General features: G+C 45.8%; 1 protein-coding gene across 1 annotated transcript in view; it reads right to left on the reverse strand.

The window, feature by feature from the left end:
* The window catches only part of GABRB1 (gamma-aminobutyric acid type A receptor subunit beta1), a 187,813-nt gene that overhangs the window by 36,639 nt on the left and 132,282 nt on the right, over positions 1–18,892 (reverse strand). Inside the window, exon 5 of the mRNA XM_060247298.1 lies at positions 1,177–1,259. Within this exon, the coding sequence (XP_060103281.1) occupies positions 1,177–1,259 (83 nt within the window). The remainder of the gene's footprint in view (positions 1–1,176; positions 1,260–18,892) is intronic.

The following is an 18,892-nucleotide window of genomic DNA, read 5'->3' on the forward strand; positions in this document are numbered from 1 at the left end:
CATAGAAAGTTGTAACTCAGGCTGATTCTGCACTCACCTTGGTCTGGGGCAGGCTTCCATTTCTGCATGGAGCAAGCTGACAATTTCGCACCAGTTGCTCCGCTCTGCCATTTTGTGCGGGGCAAACCTGTGATTTGCCCCTCCGCAGCGTAAACCTGTTTTTTCAGGTTTATACTGCGGTGGGGCAAATCAAGGGTTCACCCCACGCAAAAGGGCGACACGGAGCAACTGGTGTGAAATCAGAAGCCTGCCCCGGACCAAGATGAGTGCGGAATCAGCCCCTGCTTAGGACAGCAATGTAAAACTGCCCCTAATAGATGAATCAACAGATCAGAGAAATCCCACAAATTTAGAGTAGGTTGCCAATCCCCAGTTAGGGGCAGGGGATCCCCTGGTTTGGATGTTCTCCCCCTGCTGGGCACTCCATTATACCCTATAGAGACCTATTCCCATAGGGGATAAGGCAGAATTGATCTGTGGGTACCTGGGGCTCTGGGCCCCCTGTTTTTTGAGGTAAAGGCACCAAATTTTCAGCGTAGCATCCAGTGCCTCTCCACAAAACACCTCCCAAGTTTTAAAAAGATTGGACCAGGAGGTCTAATTCAGTGAGCCCCATAAAAAGGTGCCCCTATCCATTATATCCAAATAGAGGGAAGGTGTTTAAAAGGTGTGCGGTCCCTTTAAATGTGATTGCTAGAACTCCATTCGGAGTTCAATCATGCTTGTCACATGCTTGCTCCTGGCTCTACCCCCAAAGTCTCCTGGCTGCACCCCCAACGTCCCCAGATATTTCTTGAGCCAGACCTGGCAACCCTAATTTAGATGGATGTTTATCACTGAAAAGTGCACGATACACTGGCTTTAGTATACCACATGGCTTGTCCACAGGGTTGCGGCTCCATGTTGGGAAACACCTGGATATTTGGGGGATGAAGACAGTGGTGAGTGGACTCTGAGGGGGAAGGGACCTCCATGAGGAACAGTGCCACAGGAACCACCATCTAAAGCAGACAGCTTCTTCAGGAGAACTGATCTCTGTACTCTGGAGATCAGCTGTAATTCTGGGAGATCTCCAGGCCCTGCCTGAAATTTACCAACCCTGCTTGTCCACCGTAAATTCTGTTCTGTTACAAAACTGATGTAAAATGTTGACTGTAGGATGGGGAGACCACTTACAGCTTTCAATTTCCAGTGTGCAGTTTTGTTCATCCAGGGGATATCTGCGTAGATCCATCATGCATGCAGCCGTGGTGGTGATCCTGAAAGACAAGCAAAGGAAAGGAAACAGTGACCTACGGAATTGTGGAACAGTTGAAGTAGCATGTTCTCTTAAAGGTGGGAAACAGAACTCGGATTCCCTGGGGATATCAGTCAATGACTTGAACAGCTCTCAGCCATCACAAGCAGGTGTCTGAAGAGGAGGCATATACATTTTCCATTTTCTAAATCAATGCTCTAAATACATAAATTCAGTGGTTTATTGTAGTCTGGCTTGCACCATTTAATCTTGATCAATTCTGGACCACGTGGCATACAATAAGACACTGGATGCAATATGTATGCCCTTGATTAGGACATAAGGAGGTAGAATAAGAGGCCTCAAGAATATCTTTAAGCCTTTGTCACTTCATTCAATTTCCTTGCGGTCCACCATTGTTCTATGGTTTTTTTGTATTCTGTATTATGAGCTTACTTTTCTGACCTCTGAAGAAGACCAGTTAAGGTAGAAACACGTCAGGTCAAGTTAAGTGGATTCCCATTGTGGTTTTATGATTGTACGTAGGATAGAGGCTAATGATGGTCCCCTAAATGGTTGGCTTATGATTTATTTTACAGTTTGTTTTTTTAATGTTTGGTCCTTTAATTACATATTAACTTTTCAGGTTTCTTACTCCAGTTTTTGGGTTCAAGTTTCTTTCCCCTCCTTGTTTTTCCTTGCACCATTTGTCACCAAGCCCTGTAGCGCAAGTGGCTACTGCCAGACACAAAACCACACGGTGGGGAATTTTGACAACATAAATGTTGCAGGGGACAATCAGGAGCTCACCTCCCATGGAATCAAGGAACTTTCAGTAAGGTAATTTTGCTTGCTGATTGTGTCCATGCAGAAGCTCTCAGCATGCTTATTGAGAACTGGAAAAATTACAAGCCTGGTCCTAATCTCATGGGTGAAAAGTTGGCGTGGTGGTGGACGATGTTCCCTCTAAGCTGCAGAGTCTTGTGAGCAAAAAATTCTACTTTGTGAGCGACTGGTATTAAAGTTGAACAAAGCAGGAGTCAAGTTGCACCTTTAAGACCAACCAATTTTTATTTAGAACGTAAGCTTTCATGTGCTCTTAAACACACTTCATCAGACAAGGAATCTAGCACAGTTAGCAAAGCCATACATAGCTGAGCAGAGCCATACATAGCTGGTAGGCAGTGGCCCAGAATGCAACATGGTACAGATTTAAGAACCAATGACAGTGAAGTGAAATTATCTGGTAGGCAGTGGTTTAGAATGTAAAATGGTACAATGACAAAATAGTAAAATTTAACAAATTGAGCAAACCTTTGATCTGAGTAGCATGAGCATGCGAAAGCAACAAAACAGTAGTATGTCAAAATGTGAGATTGTCTGTCAATGACAATGGGAGATGGGTTCAATATATGTAATGGGGTAAGCAACCAAAGTCCCTGTTTGAGTGTGTCAATACAGCTAAAAGAGAAATACATTGGATAGTGATGTTCTCATCCACCTCATTTACTTTTTAACATGTAAACACAATTCTAGTTTGCCAAAGGAAAAAGGAATACAATAAAATATAGTGAAAATGGGTAAAGCATATGTAATGAGATATACCTATTTTGAGTACGTCAATACAAATAATTATATTGATACACAATTCTAAAAGAGAAACACATTGGAACACTGTGACTGTATAGCTATACTCACTGAGAATTGTGAGCTACTGGCATTAAAGTTGTGAGCTACAGTATGAATTAGTGTGCTCTGGGGTCATCCTTCCTGAGCTAAGACAACAATGTGTGAGCCGGAGGCTAAAAATCTGTGAGCTGGCTCACGCTGACTCAGCTTAAAGGGAACACTGGTCCTGGAGCCATGGGTCAGCTGCATCTCTTTGCAGGCAAATGGGAGAAGCAGACTTCTTGCAGCCTCTCGTCTTCTGGTGGAGGGCTAAGCCCATCTCATAGATGTCCCTTTGCTAATGCTCTTCCTGGGAGAGGAGTATGACTTTAAAGTAGTCCTCGGTTCTCTGGCCAGTGACTAAGGCCAGATTCGTATTTTGTAAGCCCTTGCTGTTTTCTTCCCTCAGAGCAGCACAGAATGCTAATGAAAGAATCCACGCTACAATACTGGCGCAGTCATTTTCCAGGTAATCAGTTGCATACTGTGCCATTTGAAAATGGGCTCCCCAGTATCAATTTCTGTGCATTGCAAGTCATTTGAGAACCACTCTCTTGATTCTCAGTCTGCCTTCGGACTATTGCTGCCCACGCTGGCTGTTTGCATGCCTCTTGTTTCTTTCTTCTTCTCACCCTGTACGTTCGAAAAACAAGCCAAGTGTTACCACTATGTCCCCTAAATCTCCAGTGACCACGCTTCCAAAGGAAAAGACGCTATGCGAAGTCTTCTGTGAATTTTCTGCCTCTGAGGGACGAGACAGTGAAGCACTGCTTTATCATAGCCAGTTACCCAAATTTCTTTTCACAACTGTCTGATTAAGATCCTTGTATTAAGATTTACTCAGACAGACTTTTCTTTTGGCAAAACAAAACAAATCTGGAAAAAAAAAACACATAAAAAGGTAAAGGTAGTTCCCTGTGCAAGCACCAGTTGTTTCCGACTCTGGGGTGACATCACATCACGATGTTTTCACGGCAGACTTTTTACGGGGTGATTTGCCATTGCCTTCCCCAGTCATCTACACTTCCCCCCCAGCAAGCTGGGTACTCATTTTACCGACCTTGTAAGGATGGAAGGCTGAGTCAATCTGAGCCGGCTACCTGAAATCAGCTTCTGCCAGGATCGAACTCAGGTCGTGAACAGAGAGTTCGGACTGCAGTATTGCAGCTTTACCACTCTGCGCCACGGGGCTGCTAAAAACACTCATAGTACAGTCTATAAAGAATTAATGACTTTTACTTTGCATTGACTGTACTGATGTTTTCCTGCGAGATATTTTCCTGTGAGGCACATTCATCATTGTTGGTGGGGGTGTAAGTTTATACATTCTTTTTGGCAACAGGCAATCTCTAAAATCAAAGATATCACTGGATATGTAATCCCAGGGAACCCACAGTCTGTACTTTTGAACCTTTGGAATGACCTTTCATTTCCGCAGATTCCAAAGACCTTATCGCTATACTGTTATTAGCAGCAAAGACATCGATAACATTGTGTTGGAAAAAAACAACAAGAACTTCCACACTCAAAGACTGGTTTACCAAAGTCTGGACACATTTATTGATGGACAAAATCGCAGATACCGATGCAACATTCGGACTATCACAATCGCTGGTTCCCGGTACTGGAGAACATTGATGAACTATTGGGAAATTATACACCCATAAATTTTCCAATTTTCTCACTTATTAAAAGCAAGCTGGTTGCTCTGAATTAATTTGGCTGTGAAATGTAAGCAGTCAGCAAGGCTGGATTGTGGTTTTGTTTTGTTTGAATTATTTGTTTTAATCTTGTCATAAAACATTCAGAAAAATCAATAAAAATATATTCTAAAAAAAAAAGATATTGTTTGAGAGATTGGTAACTGATCAATGTTTAGTTGTTCATTAACTGTTGTTAGACAGAGGTGGCCCTATGTGATTGCTTGGGGTGCCAGAGGGCAGCAGAGACTCCAAAAGCAGGCAGCCCAGCTGCGCCCACAGCTCCAGCATTGCCTGAGTCACCAGGGCCAGCTGGCAGCCTGGGGTGTGCCTGGGCTGGTTGGCCAGTTAGCAGTGTGGGGTGTGCATGTTCTGCTTGGGTTGCCACGTCTGGGTTGGAAAATACCTGGAGACTTCAGGGGAGGAGTCGGGAGAGCTGGTAGCAGCAGATGAAAGCGTGCGTTGATCCATGTTGTAAAGAACTGAGTTGTGGCTCCGTGTAACGTCAGGAGAAAGAGGCTGAAGAAGTATTGATAAGCAAAACCGCAAAGATTCCTTTCAAAAGCGGTTCCTTATTCTCTCCGTACCTTCAAGAGTGGAACACTAACAAACTCGAAGACTCCACCCACATCTTCATTACGTCTATTTTGAAGAAGTTTGTTTCTAAGAGATGTGTGAGACTCTGTGTGGGGAAATGTCAAGTCTTAAGTATTTAAGTGTTCCTTAAGTTCTGTTTTATTTTAGCTTGCACTAAAAGAACGCATTTATGCATGTTTTACGTGAGAGTTTCATTGCTTCCGGTGGTTGTTACATATAGCTCACTACAGACACCAGTTCCAGTTGTATTTACTAGTTTCTCCAGGGGAGCTGACCTCTGCCAGCTGGAGATAAGTTGTAAAAGCAGGAGATTTCCAGGGCCCACCTGGAGGCTGGCAACCCTATGTGCTGTCCAGCCAGCCAGCTGGTAGGGTGCACACGTGATCTAGGGGTTGTGGGGGTACACCTGGGCTGGCTAATGGGGAGATGTGCCTCAAGCTCTTTGGCTGGCCCACGCAAGCCCTCTCGCCACATTAAGGCAGCAATCCATGGCAGTAAGGATAAAGTAATATTAGGTTGTATTTTATATTAAAATACCCTGTGGGGTTGCGGCTTATCAAAGAATCTTCAGCACAGCTGGCCCTTTACACCACTGAGTGATAAATGCAATAAAATAAAATTTATAACAGAAATTCTGATAGAATATAGCTATGGCCCTGCAAACAAGATGCTGTAATAAAAGTTGCCCGTGGAATTTATTGCAAATAACGGTTTCGTTTGACAGAGCAAATAGGCTGCGAGGTTTTTTTTCCTTAAACTCAAAAATGGAGCTGGAAATAGCAAGTTTCTTTCAGGTAGTGCCAAGAGATAATGGCGAGAGAAAAAGAGGATTGAGAACGGCTCGGCCTCTCTTAATGTGGACAAAGAACAAGAAGATTGAGTACAGCACTGCTGTTCTTAATGGGGAACACTGTGAAGAAACACAACTGAACAACAGTGGCGTGATTTGTTTCCCCTCTAGTAACATTGGTTCACTGAGGGATGATTCATATAAGCACCAGGACACTGAATCATGCTGTAGGTAGTGGCAGAGCAACGAGGCAAACTTGGTATTGGCAGCTGTGAGGAAAGCTCATAGCACATCCACTGTCGCTCCCGGCAGACCCCTGCTCTGCACCCCCCCAAGCTCCCTTTAGTTTTTTTTCACACAGGTGCAGCAATGATGTCACTAGTGACATCATTGTGGAGGGCGGTGTAGGGAGAGAGAGCGACGGGCGGCACACAAGAGTGTTGCTGCACTACCGCTTTCCCCTTGCACTGCCTGGCTGCTTTCAAGCCTTCATGGGAAGGCGCTGCTCGGCTGCTTTCAACCTGAAAGTGGCTGGGCGCAGCTAAAACACTGCACTATTCAGAGGCTTTCAAGGAAGCCTCCAAAGAGCGCGGTGGCTGCTTTTGGCTTGAAAGCGGCTGGGTGGTGTTAAAACATTTTACTCTTCGGAGGCTTCTAAGGAAGCCTCCAAAGAGTGCAATAGCCGAGCAGCGGCTGGAAGGGAAGGGGCAAGGGGAGTAAGGGGGCATCTGGTGGTACCCCAGATGGGGTAGCACCCTAGACAGCCACCTACCCCGCCTAGTCCCACACGCTGGCCCTGACTGTGCCTTTCCTTTATTACCAATAAGCACCTTCAATGGAGCTCTTGAGCCACACAATAAAATCACAGTATAAATATCAATAGAAATCACAGCATGATTAATAAAAGAAAATTATGCCACTAGTAAAACTGCAAGACTGTCACATTAATACTTAGCAAGCTGTGGGGGGTGGGGTCTCAAAGATATTATAATAGACAAGAATATGCGGGACTAACGTCAGCCAATAAAAAGAAAACTGCCTGAGGTAGGGTTGCCAAGTCCAACCCCAGAAATATCTGGGGACTTTGGGGGTGGGGCCAGGAGACTTTGGGGTGGAGCCAGGAGACACTGGGGTGGAGCTAGGGGGAGGGGGGAAACGGCGCCCATCTCGGAGGAGCAGCCACGGCGAGCGGAGAAGAGAACGGCAGCGGCGCGGCGGCCTTGCCCGCTCCGCCTCTGGGGTGGAAGCGGAGGGGGGGGGGTGGAGGCAGGCCGGGGGCGTGGCGAGTCGTAAGTCCGGGTCCTAGAAGGGCCCGGATTCGCGGCTCGCCATGCTCCTGGCCTGCCTCGCCCTCCCCTTCTCTGGTTTTGCCTGCTCCTCCGAGATGGGCTCAGCCTGGGCCCATCTCGGAGGAGCAGCTGCGGTGGGTGGGGAGGGGGCGGCAGCAGCACCCAGGATCGGGCAGCTCGCCATGCTCCCCGGCGCCATTTCCCCCTCCCACCGCTTCTGTTTTTTTGGGGAGCGGGGGAAGAGGGTGGAAACCCTGGGGTCCCCCGCCAGGGCGGGAGGGTTGGGAAGCCTAGCCTGAGGTCCCATGGCAAGTTGGAACTTGGTCAAAATGGAGGAAATTCAAAGTTCTGGTGATATTGCTGTCCTGTTCCATACAACATGAACACAAGCACTGGTTCAGGCCCCCCCCCAAAAAAAAAAAACATGGCAGGGAAAAAACGTGTGTGTGTGTGGGGAAACAGAAGCAGTGCTGATGCTGCAACCACATTTTTCATGGCAGAAATGACATTGTTGCATTGGCACAACACCTATTAACACATCCCCACCCTGCTAAATCTCCTGTTGGTTGCTGAATTAGTTTGTACCAGCAAAATGAAACAGGAGTCTCATGGTATCCAACAGACTTGCCAGCCCCCAGGTCCCAGTGGTGGATCTCCTAGTTTTGCAGGCTCCTCCCCACTGCCAGCCAGGCACCATGTGCCTTCTGATCTTGGCAGGTTTATAAGAAGCTTACAAACTGCTTCTGTTTTGGAGAATGTGTATGCCTTTAAAACTCAGCAGAATGTGAAAGCTGCATGGGTGGGACAAGCAGGCAGAGCCATGTGGCTTTTCCCGGGGAGTGTGTAAAGTATGTGAGAAATGAAGAGAGACAAGAGCAGTCCCTTTGTTTTGCATTCCTTTCAGAAGTTGTGTGTATAGCAAAATGGATAGTGTAGAGTTAACTAGGACCTGATTATGGGATGGAGGAAAACTCCACCTCCTAGACTGCAGTCTGAAGAAGTTTGTTGAAATACAGCAGATTTTTACATTCAGCAACTCCCACGAGTAAAGCGATTTACTTTGCCCCAGTGAGATCACAAAACTGTGGGCTTGCAAACTATTTATTTTGACTGCTTTGTGAGTGAGTTCACTTTCATTTAGTGGAAGTGCAGCTGCTGTGGAACCATTTGAAGGCAAAAAAGAGGAGGAGGAAATGAAGACTGAATTTAGAGGAACTGCACTGCTGTATTTTATTTATTTATTTACTGGGAATGGGAAAGTCTCCAGGTCCCAACCCAAAGTTCCCAGATTTTTCCTGAGTTGGACCTGATAACCCTACCCAAAGATTAACAGAATTTAATTCCAGCATACGTTTTCGTGAGCCAGGGTCATGAGTCCTGTTTCATCCTGAGCCTTCCTAGTTCAAATTTTGTGTTAATCTTACTTTGCATATCCATCCTCCTCAACCACTCTTATTTATTTATTGAATTCATCTATAGTCTGCCTTTCTAACTGAGACTCAAAACTGATTGTGCAAATTAAGACAATGCACTAAGAATGAGAGAAAACTTACAACCGACAGTGAATGAGACTGAGTTACAAAATTTAGCAAGCAGTCCACTACAGGCAGTACAAGAGGTGAACTGCCCCAGCAGTGCTCACCTGGTGCCTACCTGTCTTTCTTTTAGGCAGCTGGCTAAAACATTTCCCTTCTCCCTCCCCTCCTGCTGCTAAGAGGATTTATCTTTCAAACATTTTATGGTCTTCTTCTGTATTGAAGATAATTTTATCCCCCAGTTTGGAAGCCCTCCCCCTGCTTCAGGGTCATCAGAAAATGGGGGGGGGGGGAATGTCTGCTGGATACACCATTATTCCCTATGGAGACCAATTCCCATAGGGAACAATGGAGAATTGGTCTGTGGGTATCTGGAGCTCTGGAGCCCCCGTTTTTTGATATAGAGGTACCAGATTTTCAGAATAGCATCTGGAGTCTCTCCTCAAAACACCCCCCCCCCAAGTTTCAAAAAGATTGGATTAGGGGGGTCCAATTCTATGAGCCCCAACAGAAGGTGCCTCTATTCTTCATTATTTTCAAATGGAGGGAAGGCATTTGACTGGAGTGCAGTCCCTTTAAATGTGACTGCCAGAACTCCTTTTGGAGTTCAATCATGCTTGTCACACCCTTGCTCCTGGCTCCACCCCAATGTCTCCTGGTTCCACCCCCAAGGTCCCCAGATATTTCTTGCTTTGGCAACCCTACTCTGATAAAGGAGAAGAGTATTTTTCATTTGCCTTCAGTTCCATTTGGAGTGCTAAAATAGGTCAAAAAACAAAGCAGAGAATAGCAGCAGCAAAACTGTATTCTCTCGTAAATGCTAAGACAAGAATAATACGCCTAGCAATATTCTCCTGGGTTTGTGGCCGCATTGAATGTAGACAGCAAAATTGCCATCCCCCAACATTAGAACATGTAGTTTATTAAGTTTTTATAAACAGCTTCATTTCCTTTCCTTTCCAAGTTTTCTATCACCCCAAGGAAACTCTTCAAATAAAACCTCAGTGATGCTGTTGACTGCATCCAGTTCTCAGTGGTTGTCTCTCCTTATTACTTTTCTGGTGGTATTTCTTGCCTTGTTCCAGATATACTCAATAGACATTTAATGTATTTCATTTCCCCTGCCCCCGGTTCATCACGGTTGGACTACTTTTACCTTGCTGCTTTTCTTGCTATTTACTCCAGAGCAGAGATGTTTAAGGAAAGAAACATAGCGGTCATAGGCACCCTATTTTCTCAACATTTTGCTCCATGTTTGCACTGGATGTGCGGTAAAATTCTCCTTTGCAGGTGATGTGCGGTGATAGAAATTACCCTGGGCAACCTGTCTTTTGTAGGTCCTCCTACAGCTTCTATTATTATACTTGAAATCCTCAGGCAAATTAGGCTACAATCCTTAGAATGCTTTCCTGGCAGTAAGCCTCACTGAATAAAATAGAACCTACCTCTATGTAGATCTGTTTAGGATTCCTCCCTAAAAGACGTTATAATACTGACAGAACGTTTTTTGGTAACAGGAACTCCTTTGCCTATTAGGCTACACCCCACTGATGTAGCCAATCCTCCCAGAGCTTACAGTAGGCCCTGTAAGAAGATCCCTATACGCTCTTGGAGGATTGGCTACATCAGAGGGGCATAGCCTAATTTGCAAAGGAGTTCCTGCTACCAAAAACAGCCATGAATACTGATAATAATTTACATGGCACATTTAATGTGCAGAGTGTTCTATAAGATTAATAATATGTGTCTGTAAGATAACTAGGCTTGCCAACCCCCTGGTGGTAGCTGGAGATCTCCTGGGATTACAACTGATCTTTGGGCAACAGAGTTCAGTTCACCTGGCAATAATGGCCATTTTGGAAGGGGGACTCTGTGGCACTATGCCTCAATGAAGTTTGTTCCCTCCCCAGATGCTGACTTCTCAGGCTCTCCTCACCCCCACCAGATCATCCAGGTATTTCCCAGTCTGGAGCTGGCAACCCTAATACTATGATTTTACTATCACAAGGACACCATTAAGTCTGGTTTACGGAAAGGAAACCAAGACCGATTTCGCACTCACCCAACGTTGTTCTGATGTTCCTCTTTTCAGTGCCGCATCCTTCCGATTTCCCACTCTCTGCCTCGGGGCTTCAGCCTGCATCACCATTTTTGCGTGGCAAAGAGAAACCACTAAAAACCAGTTTCTCTTTGCTGCGCAAAAATGGCAACGCAGGCTGAAGCCCCAGTCAGAGCAGATAGTGGGAAATCGGAAGGATGCCGCGCTGAAAAGAGGAACATCAGAACAACGTTGGGTCAGTGCGAAATCAGTCCAAATCTCTGAAACCGAGACTGATTCCACACTAGCAGTTGCTTTGTTCCGGGCTTCTGCTTGCCTTGGATCAAGTGATCAATTTCCCCACCAGTTGCTGTGCAGGCAAATTTTGATCCACAGCTCTCTTCAATTTCCCTCATGGCTACTGGGCCTTTTTTTTTTTTTTGAGATCGGGAAGCTGCTGGGGAAATTGGAAGGAGCCACGAGTCAAAACGTGGCAGTGCAACGACTACTGGGGGAATCGATCACTTGATCCAAGGAAAGCAAAAGCCCAGGGGTGGAGCGGCTGCTGGTAAGCAACTGGTCCTAATTTCTGATAGGCCTGAGTTCACTGTAGTTGATTTAGAAAGAGTTTAACAAGTCATATGAAGGGACTGGCCACGCCTACTTATTCCATCTTTTAAGGACCTTAAAACCAATGTCCTTCAACCCATGGGTCAGGACCACATCGGGTGGGTCACACAGAGTTCTTCCTGTTGGGCTGTTGAGCCCCTATGGAATGACTATTTTTGCTACCGTACCTTTTGGACCTTCTGCATACAGACCAAGAGAACCAGGCCTCCTGCCTCTCTTTGCAAGCATGCTGATATCAGCAACTGGTCTGCAAGGCAAGGCTACGCAGGATTCCACCCAACTCTGCCCTTTGGTTTGTTTCTTTGTTCCTCCTGATGCTCTATGGGACTATTGCCCGTGATTCTAGCCTTTATGTGTGAACCAATGTTCCCTCTAGGCTGCAGAGTCTTGGGAGCAAATATTCTACTTTGTGAGCTACTGGTATTAATGTTGTGAGCTACTGGCATTAAAGTTGTGAGCTGCATACATTAGTGTGCTCTGGGATCATTTGTTCCTCCTGACCCATGGGTTGAAGGACACTGTGGTTTAAAGGGTCCTTAAAAGACAGAACAGGTAGGCTGAGCTAAGACAAAAATGTGTGAGCTGGAGGCTAAAAATCTGTCAGCTAGCTCACGCTAACTCAGCTTAGAGGAAACACTGGTGTGAGCGTATTAAAATTTTTATATATCTGCATTTCGCTCAGGCATTCCAGGATCTGAAGCAGTTCCACACTGGTACGGTCAGAACTCTGGCTCCTTCTCTCCCTGTAACATCTTTCTGATGTCATAATACTTCCTGTTGTGCTTACAGCTCACTGAGTCCCATGGTTAATGGGTCGTGGATAGGGAGAAGCTGAAACAAGAGGAAAGAGGACTTAGAACTTTTTTTGTTGCTGCATCACACTGGCTGCTCATATTTAACTTACGGTCCATTCGTACCCCAAGATCTTGTTCACACACACTGCTATTCTGCCATAAGCATGTGCCTGTCATATGGTACAGTACTCAAGAACTGTGTAGCAATCCCTCCCCCCAGAATTCTTAAATGATTCAATAGAATTTTATAGCTCTAGAAATAATTAAAAACAAAATCGTGCATTCTTAAAGGCAAGCAACAATACTAAAGGTGTGTAGGTAAACCGTGCAGGAAGGAGTAGAAGTTGTTTGTGAATACCATTGCTCTTGATAAAGCTTGGGTTGCTGCGGGCAGTCCCAAAACACACATAAAAGTGTAGTCGACAAACGCAAAGAGGAGGGAGGAGTGTTATTTTAAATGGATTCAATTCTACCAGAAGGAACGAAGACATTCCGGAGACATCTACGGAACATGGAGGCACTTCCTTCTTTTTTTACCGTCAGCAGGGTATTGGATCCTCATGGATTGATTTCAATGAGATAGAGACTTACCTATATTGAACTTTGAGTGATAATGAGTTGAGAGACTCTTGTTTTGGAACAATTTGGCCACCGACCTGACTGTTTACCTACACACCTTCAGTATTGTTGTTTGCCTTTAAGAATTTTGTTTTTAATTATTTTTAGAGTTATAAAATTCTATTGAATCATTTAAGAATTTGGAAAAAGAATTTGCTACACAGTTCTTTTTTGGGTACTGGCTCTACTGTGTTCTGCTGTTGTATGTTTTGTCATACGGTACAGGCATGTTTGAAGTAGCCCAGGGATCATAAAAAGGTAAAGGTAAAGGTAGTCCCCAGTACAAGCACCAGTCATTTTGGATTCTGGGGTGATGTTGCTTTCACAACGTTTTTACAACAGACTTTTTATGGGGTGGTTTGCCATTGCCTTCCCCGGTCATCTACACTTCCCCACCCCCAGCAAGCTGGGTACTCATTTTACTGATCTCGGAAGGATGGAAGGCTGAGTCAACCTGAAACCAGCTTCCGCCGGGATCGAACTCAGGTCATGAGAAGAGAGTTCAGACTGCAGTCCTGCAGCTTTTCCACTCTGCGCCATAGGGCTCTTCTCAGGGATCATATACATTCCTAATTGCATGTGGATTTTTTTCAAAGTCTGCAAGGGATATGTTAAACAGAGCACAATTTGGAAAAGTGGGATATCTTTGTTGCCAAGACAAATAGAATGAGTTGCAGTTAACTTAGTTCAGAGTGTCCTATTTCTATTGTGTTCAGTAGGTTTACTTGGTCTGGAAAAGTACAGTCTCCGGCAGTGCCGCTATTCTTCGTCTCAACACTGAAACCCCTTCACTCTCCTTGGTGGATGCGGAATCTAGTCTGACGCATTGTGCTCAAAGGTCTTCCTTTTTCCTACGCTGTCAGTGGAGGTCCTATTATATCTTCACCCGCAGCTTGTTAGAGGAAAGAAACGCACAGACATGCATTGTACCCTCTCAGCAGGTCTACACTTCAGCTCAAGACCAGCTCATTGTGTCTTGTGGAAACATGTTGTTATTCTGTGAATGTTAGACAGTATATCTGTCAAAGAAAAAAGATACTGTGCACTAGAGGCTCTCGGAAATAGGCTTCCCCACCTCTAGCAGCCTGGAGATCTTTGGCAATCATGACTGATCTCAAGTCTAGAGAGATGAGTTCCCCCGGAGGAGGAAATGGCTGTTCCAGAGGGTGGACTCTACGGGGTTAAACTCTCCTCAGGGCTCACCAAGAATACACTGGAGTTTGCAAGACCTGAGCAAGGCCATGAATGAGACAATGTTTTGGAGGACATTAATTCACAGGGTCAGCATAAGTGATTCTGTGAATTAGGCTGATCACGAGAAGGAGGGCAAGGAGGGCTGCATCAGTACTGAGTTCTTGTGGCCCCTGCTTACATGCCCAGGGAAATGCTGATTGACACTTTGTGGTCAGGGAGAGGTTTTTTTGCCATCTTCTGGGCATGGAGGAGGGGTCACTGGGGATTAGTGTTCCCTCTAAGCTGCAGTCTTGTGAGCAAAAATTGTACTTTGTGAACCACTGGCGTGAAAGTTGCGAGCTACTGCATAAATTAGTGTGCTCTTGGGTCATCCTTCCTGAGCGAAGACCAAAATCTGTGAGCTGGAGGCTAAAAATCTGTGAAAACTTTTTAACACTCTCACTCCAGGATCTTGTTTGGGCCCCCAGCCAGTGTTCCCTCTAAGCTGAGTTAGCATGAGCTAGCTCACAGATTTTTAGCCTCCAGTTCACACATTTTTCTCTTAGCTCAGGAAGGATGACCCCAGAGCACACTAATTTATGACATAGCTCACAAATTTAATTCCAGTAGCTCACAAATTAGAATTTTTGCTTGCAAGACTCTGCAGCTTAGAGGGAACATTACCCCCAGCCAATGTTCCCTCTAAGCTGTGGAGTGAGCAAAAATTCTACTTTGTGAGCCACTGGCATGTAAGTTGTGAGCTACTGACATTAAAGTTGTGAGCTACTGCATAAATTAGTGTGCTCTGGGGTCACCCTTCCTGAGCAAAGACAAAAATCTGTGAGCTGGAGGATAAAAATCTGTGAGCTAGCGCACACTAACTTAGCTTGGAGGGAACACTGCTGGGGATGTATGCGTATGTGTGGGGGAAGGTATTTGTGAAGTCCCTGCATCGTGCAAGGGGTTGGGCAAGATGACTCAGGAGTTCTCATCATAAGAACATAAGAGAAGCCATGTTGGATCAGGCCAATGGCCCATCCAGTCCAACACTCTGTATCACACAGTGGCTATATATATATATATATATATATATATATATATATATATATATATATATATATATATATATTGATTCTGTGATTCTGGAGGAGAAGGAAGTGGAGAAACAAAAGAAAATTACAAGAATTTGCTTCCCTCCGGATTTCTCTGCATCAGATCAGCTGGGGAGGGTGGGAAGGAATTCTTCGGAATTAGATTTGGATCTCTGATCCAGAGAGGGATTTACTGGAAGGCTTCTTTCCTGTTCTGAGTCAGAGCATGAACTCAGACAGCATCTTCCCATTAGTCAGGGGTAGATGTGGAATGGAGATGCACCGTAACCACTCTGAGCTCCTTTTAGGAATGATGGGATAAAAATGCATGAGACAGACAAAGGGATGGTGGGGGGATGGACAAGGGAGAGGATAAAACCCTTGGCAAACCTTTGAGGAGGAACTATTTCCCTCCTCCCAACATACCTTGCCTTCCTCCCAATAGGGTACATGGCGGGTCTACAATGTTAATGTTCACATGGAGCAGCAGCATAAATAATTCAAATGGGAAATTAACCTTGGCTTTTATAAATAAATGAATAAGTAAACTGTGAAGTCCAGAATCTAAAATTATTTAACAGCATCACTGAATGGATTATTACTGAATGGACATCAGTGATATTATTAAAGATTTCAGGTTTTCACGGCTGGTAACATCATTAGGGTTTGTAGAATCTTTCGGGCTCAAGTGCCGTGTTCTACTGGAGAAAGTTTTCCTTCCAGACGTTTCATTCTCAGCTGCGGAGAACATCCTCAGTGGCGTTGCAGCCGGAGCAGGCACTCTGAACTTCTTGGCAGCAGAGCGCCTGCTCCGGCTGCAACGCCACTGAGGATGTTCTCCGCAGCTGAGAACGAAACGTCTGGAAGGAAAACTTTCTCCAGTAGAACACGGCACTTGAGCCCGAAAGATTCTACAAACCCTAGTGATATTATTATCAGTAATATTATTCAACAGCACCACTGAATGGACATCACTGAATGGATCCGCAATCATTCCTGCTGGCCTCCAAAAAGTACTGGGGAGAGTGGCTTTGGATGTACAGTTTAGCAGGGGGGATGGGCGGGACTATTCAGACATGCCCGAAGGAGCTGTCTTCCCCTGCCTGGCCATCCCCAGGTTGGGAAATTCCTGGAAATTTGGGGGTCAGGTTGGAGAGTTAGCAGTTTGGGGAGGGGAGGGACTTCAATGGAGTATAATGCCACCCTCCAGTGCCAGTTTGGTGTAGTGGTTAAGTGTGAGGACTCTTATCTGGGAGAACCGGGTTTGATTCCCCACTCCTCCACTTGCACCTGCTAGCGTGGCCTTGGGTCAGCCATAGCTCTGGCAGAGGTTGTCCTTGAAAGGGCAGCTGCTGTGAGAGCCCTCTCCAGCCCCACCCACCTCACAGGGTGTCTGTTGTGGGGGAGGAAGGTAAAGGAGATTGTGAGCCACTCTGGGACTCTTCGGAGTGGAGGGCGGGATATAAATCCAATATCTTCATCTTCTTCCTCCAAAGCAGCCATTTTCTCCAGGGGAACTGATTTCTGTAGTCTGGAGATCAGTTGTAATTCCAGACCTCCAGGCCTCACCTGGAGGTTGGAAACCCAAACTCAGGGAATTGTAGGCCCCAGATCCTTTGATGTTAGCTATCAGATGTTTTTAAGACTCTGTTCCCAGAAGACATCAGTTGTCCATCTTACATTTCCCTAACTGCATTTTGGGAAATGTAATTCCCTTAAGTTCCCTGCCCTTCCTGCAAGGATATGGCAGGAGGAGCCCTGAGATAAATTATTAATTTTTCCCTCTCTCTGGGGTCTTTCCCTACCTCCCTTAAGGAGGTGGTGGTGACACCTTTCCTGAAAAGGCCAGTATTCGATGAGGGGGACCTAGTCAATTACCACTCAGTTTCAAACCTTCCATTCTTGGGAAAGGACTCAGGGCGTTTCTTTTTGTAACAGGTACTTCTTTGCATATTAGGCCACACACCCCTTGATGTAGCCAATCCTCCTGGAGCTTACAGTAGGCCCTGTTCTAAGAGCCCTGTAAACTCTTGGAGAATTGGCTACATCAGGGGGTGTGATTTAATATGCAAAGGAGTTCCTGCTACAAAAAAAGCCCTGGGAAAGATGATGGAGTGAGCAGTGATTCAATATTTTCTGGATGAAACATTAGCCTTGGATACCTCCCAATCTGGTTTCAGCCTGCGGTTTGGGTCTAAGATAGCTCTGGTAGCCTCGGCTGACAACATCCGATTACACCTTAATAAAAGCAGACCAGAGCTGCTTATTTTCTTGTATACGCTAGTTGTTTTTGTCACTGTTCACCATCTGCTTCTGGTCGACTGCCTAGCCCCCCAAGGGTGAGAAGTACTGCACTGAGGTGGTTCTCCTAATTCCTCCATTGGCGCTCACAGAGGGTATCCATTGGTGGAGAGATACTGGCTCCCCAGGCTAATGTGGAGTCTCATGGGGTTGATCCTCTCCCCAATGTTGTTTAATATCTATATGCACCCTCTGGTGGAGGTTGTCAGGAAGTTTTGAATTGGGTGCCAGCAATATGTGGATGACAGCCCACCTTCACCTCCTGCTTGAAAAGCAGCCCATTGCTGGGATCTTGTCCCTAGCCTTGTTCCTGGATGTTGTAGTGAACTGATTAGGTGAGACCTGGCTGAAGTTCAATCCTTCAAAAGCAGAGATCATGTGGTTGGGCAGGTCTGGAGCTCAGGGGTAGCCAGCCTTACCTGCACTTGATGGAGCCCATCTCTCTGGACTTCATTAGGAGCTTAGGGGTGTGGCTTGATTCTTCCCTAGACAAATATGTGCAGGGTGGAGAAGACAGCATTTTATCACCTATGCCAAACCCTGTATCTGTCCACTCTAACCTTGGCACGGTGACCAATGCAACAGTCACTACCAGATTAGACTATTGTAAATAACTCTACACAGGGCTGCCTTTGAAGGCACTTTGGAATCTTCAGGCTGTCCGGAATGTTCTCTCTGGTCTGCATATTTAACACTAAGGGGAGGGACGGTGGCTCAGTGGTAGAGCATCTGCTTGGTAAGCAGAAGGTCCCAGGTTCAATTCCCAGCATCTCCAACTAAAAAGGGTCCAGGCAAGTAGGTGTGCAAAACGTCAGCTTGAGACCCTGGAGAGCCCCTGCCAGTCTGAGTAGACAATACTGACTTTGATGGACCGAGGGTAGGGTTGCCAAGTCCAATTCAAGAAATATCTGGGGACTTTGGGGGTGGAGCCAGGAGACATCTGGGCGGAGCCAGGAACAAGGGTGTGACAAGCATAATTGAACTCCAAAGGAGTTCTGGCCATCACATTTAAAGGAACCGCACACCTTTTTAAATGTCTTCCTTCCATAGAAAATAATGAAGGATAGGGGCACCTTCTTTTGGGGCTCATAGAATGGGACCCCCTGGTCCAATCGTTTTGAAACTTGGGAGATACTTTGGGGAGAGTCACTAGATACTATACTGAAAATTTGGTGCCTCTACCTCAAAAACAGCTCCCCCAGAGCCCCTGAAACCTCTGAATCAATTCCCTATTATACCCTATGAGAATCAATCTCCACATAGAGAATAATGCTCAGCAGACATGAGAGGATGCAAGGACTACAAGTCCCAGCATGCACCTTGTGAAGGGAGGCCGGACTGGAGCGAATAGCAGGCCGGCGGTGGGCGGGTCTTTGTGAATCAGAGGAATGGAGAAGCCTGAAGCCAGGCAGGGAAAGAGACACGACGCCG

The sequence above is a fragment of the Heteronotia binoei genome, chromosome 9 (genome assembly GCF_032191835.1).
Source record: "Heteronotia binoei isolate CCM8104 ecotype False Entrance Well chromosome 9, APGP_CSIRO_Hbin_v1, whole genome shotgun sequence".
Classification (NCBI taxonomy): Eukaryota; Metazoa; Chordata; class Lepidosauria; order Squamata; family Gekkonidae; genus Heteronotia; species Heteronotia binoei.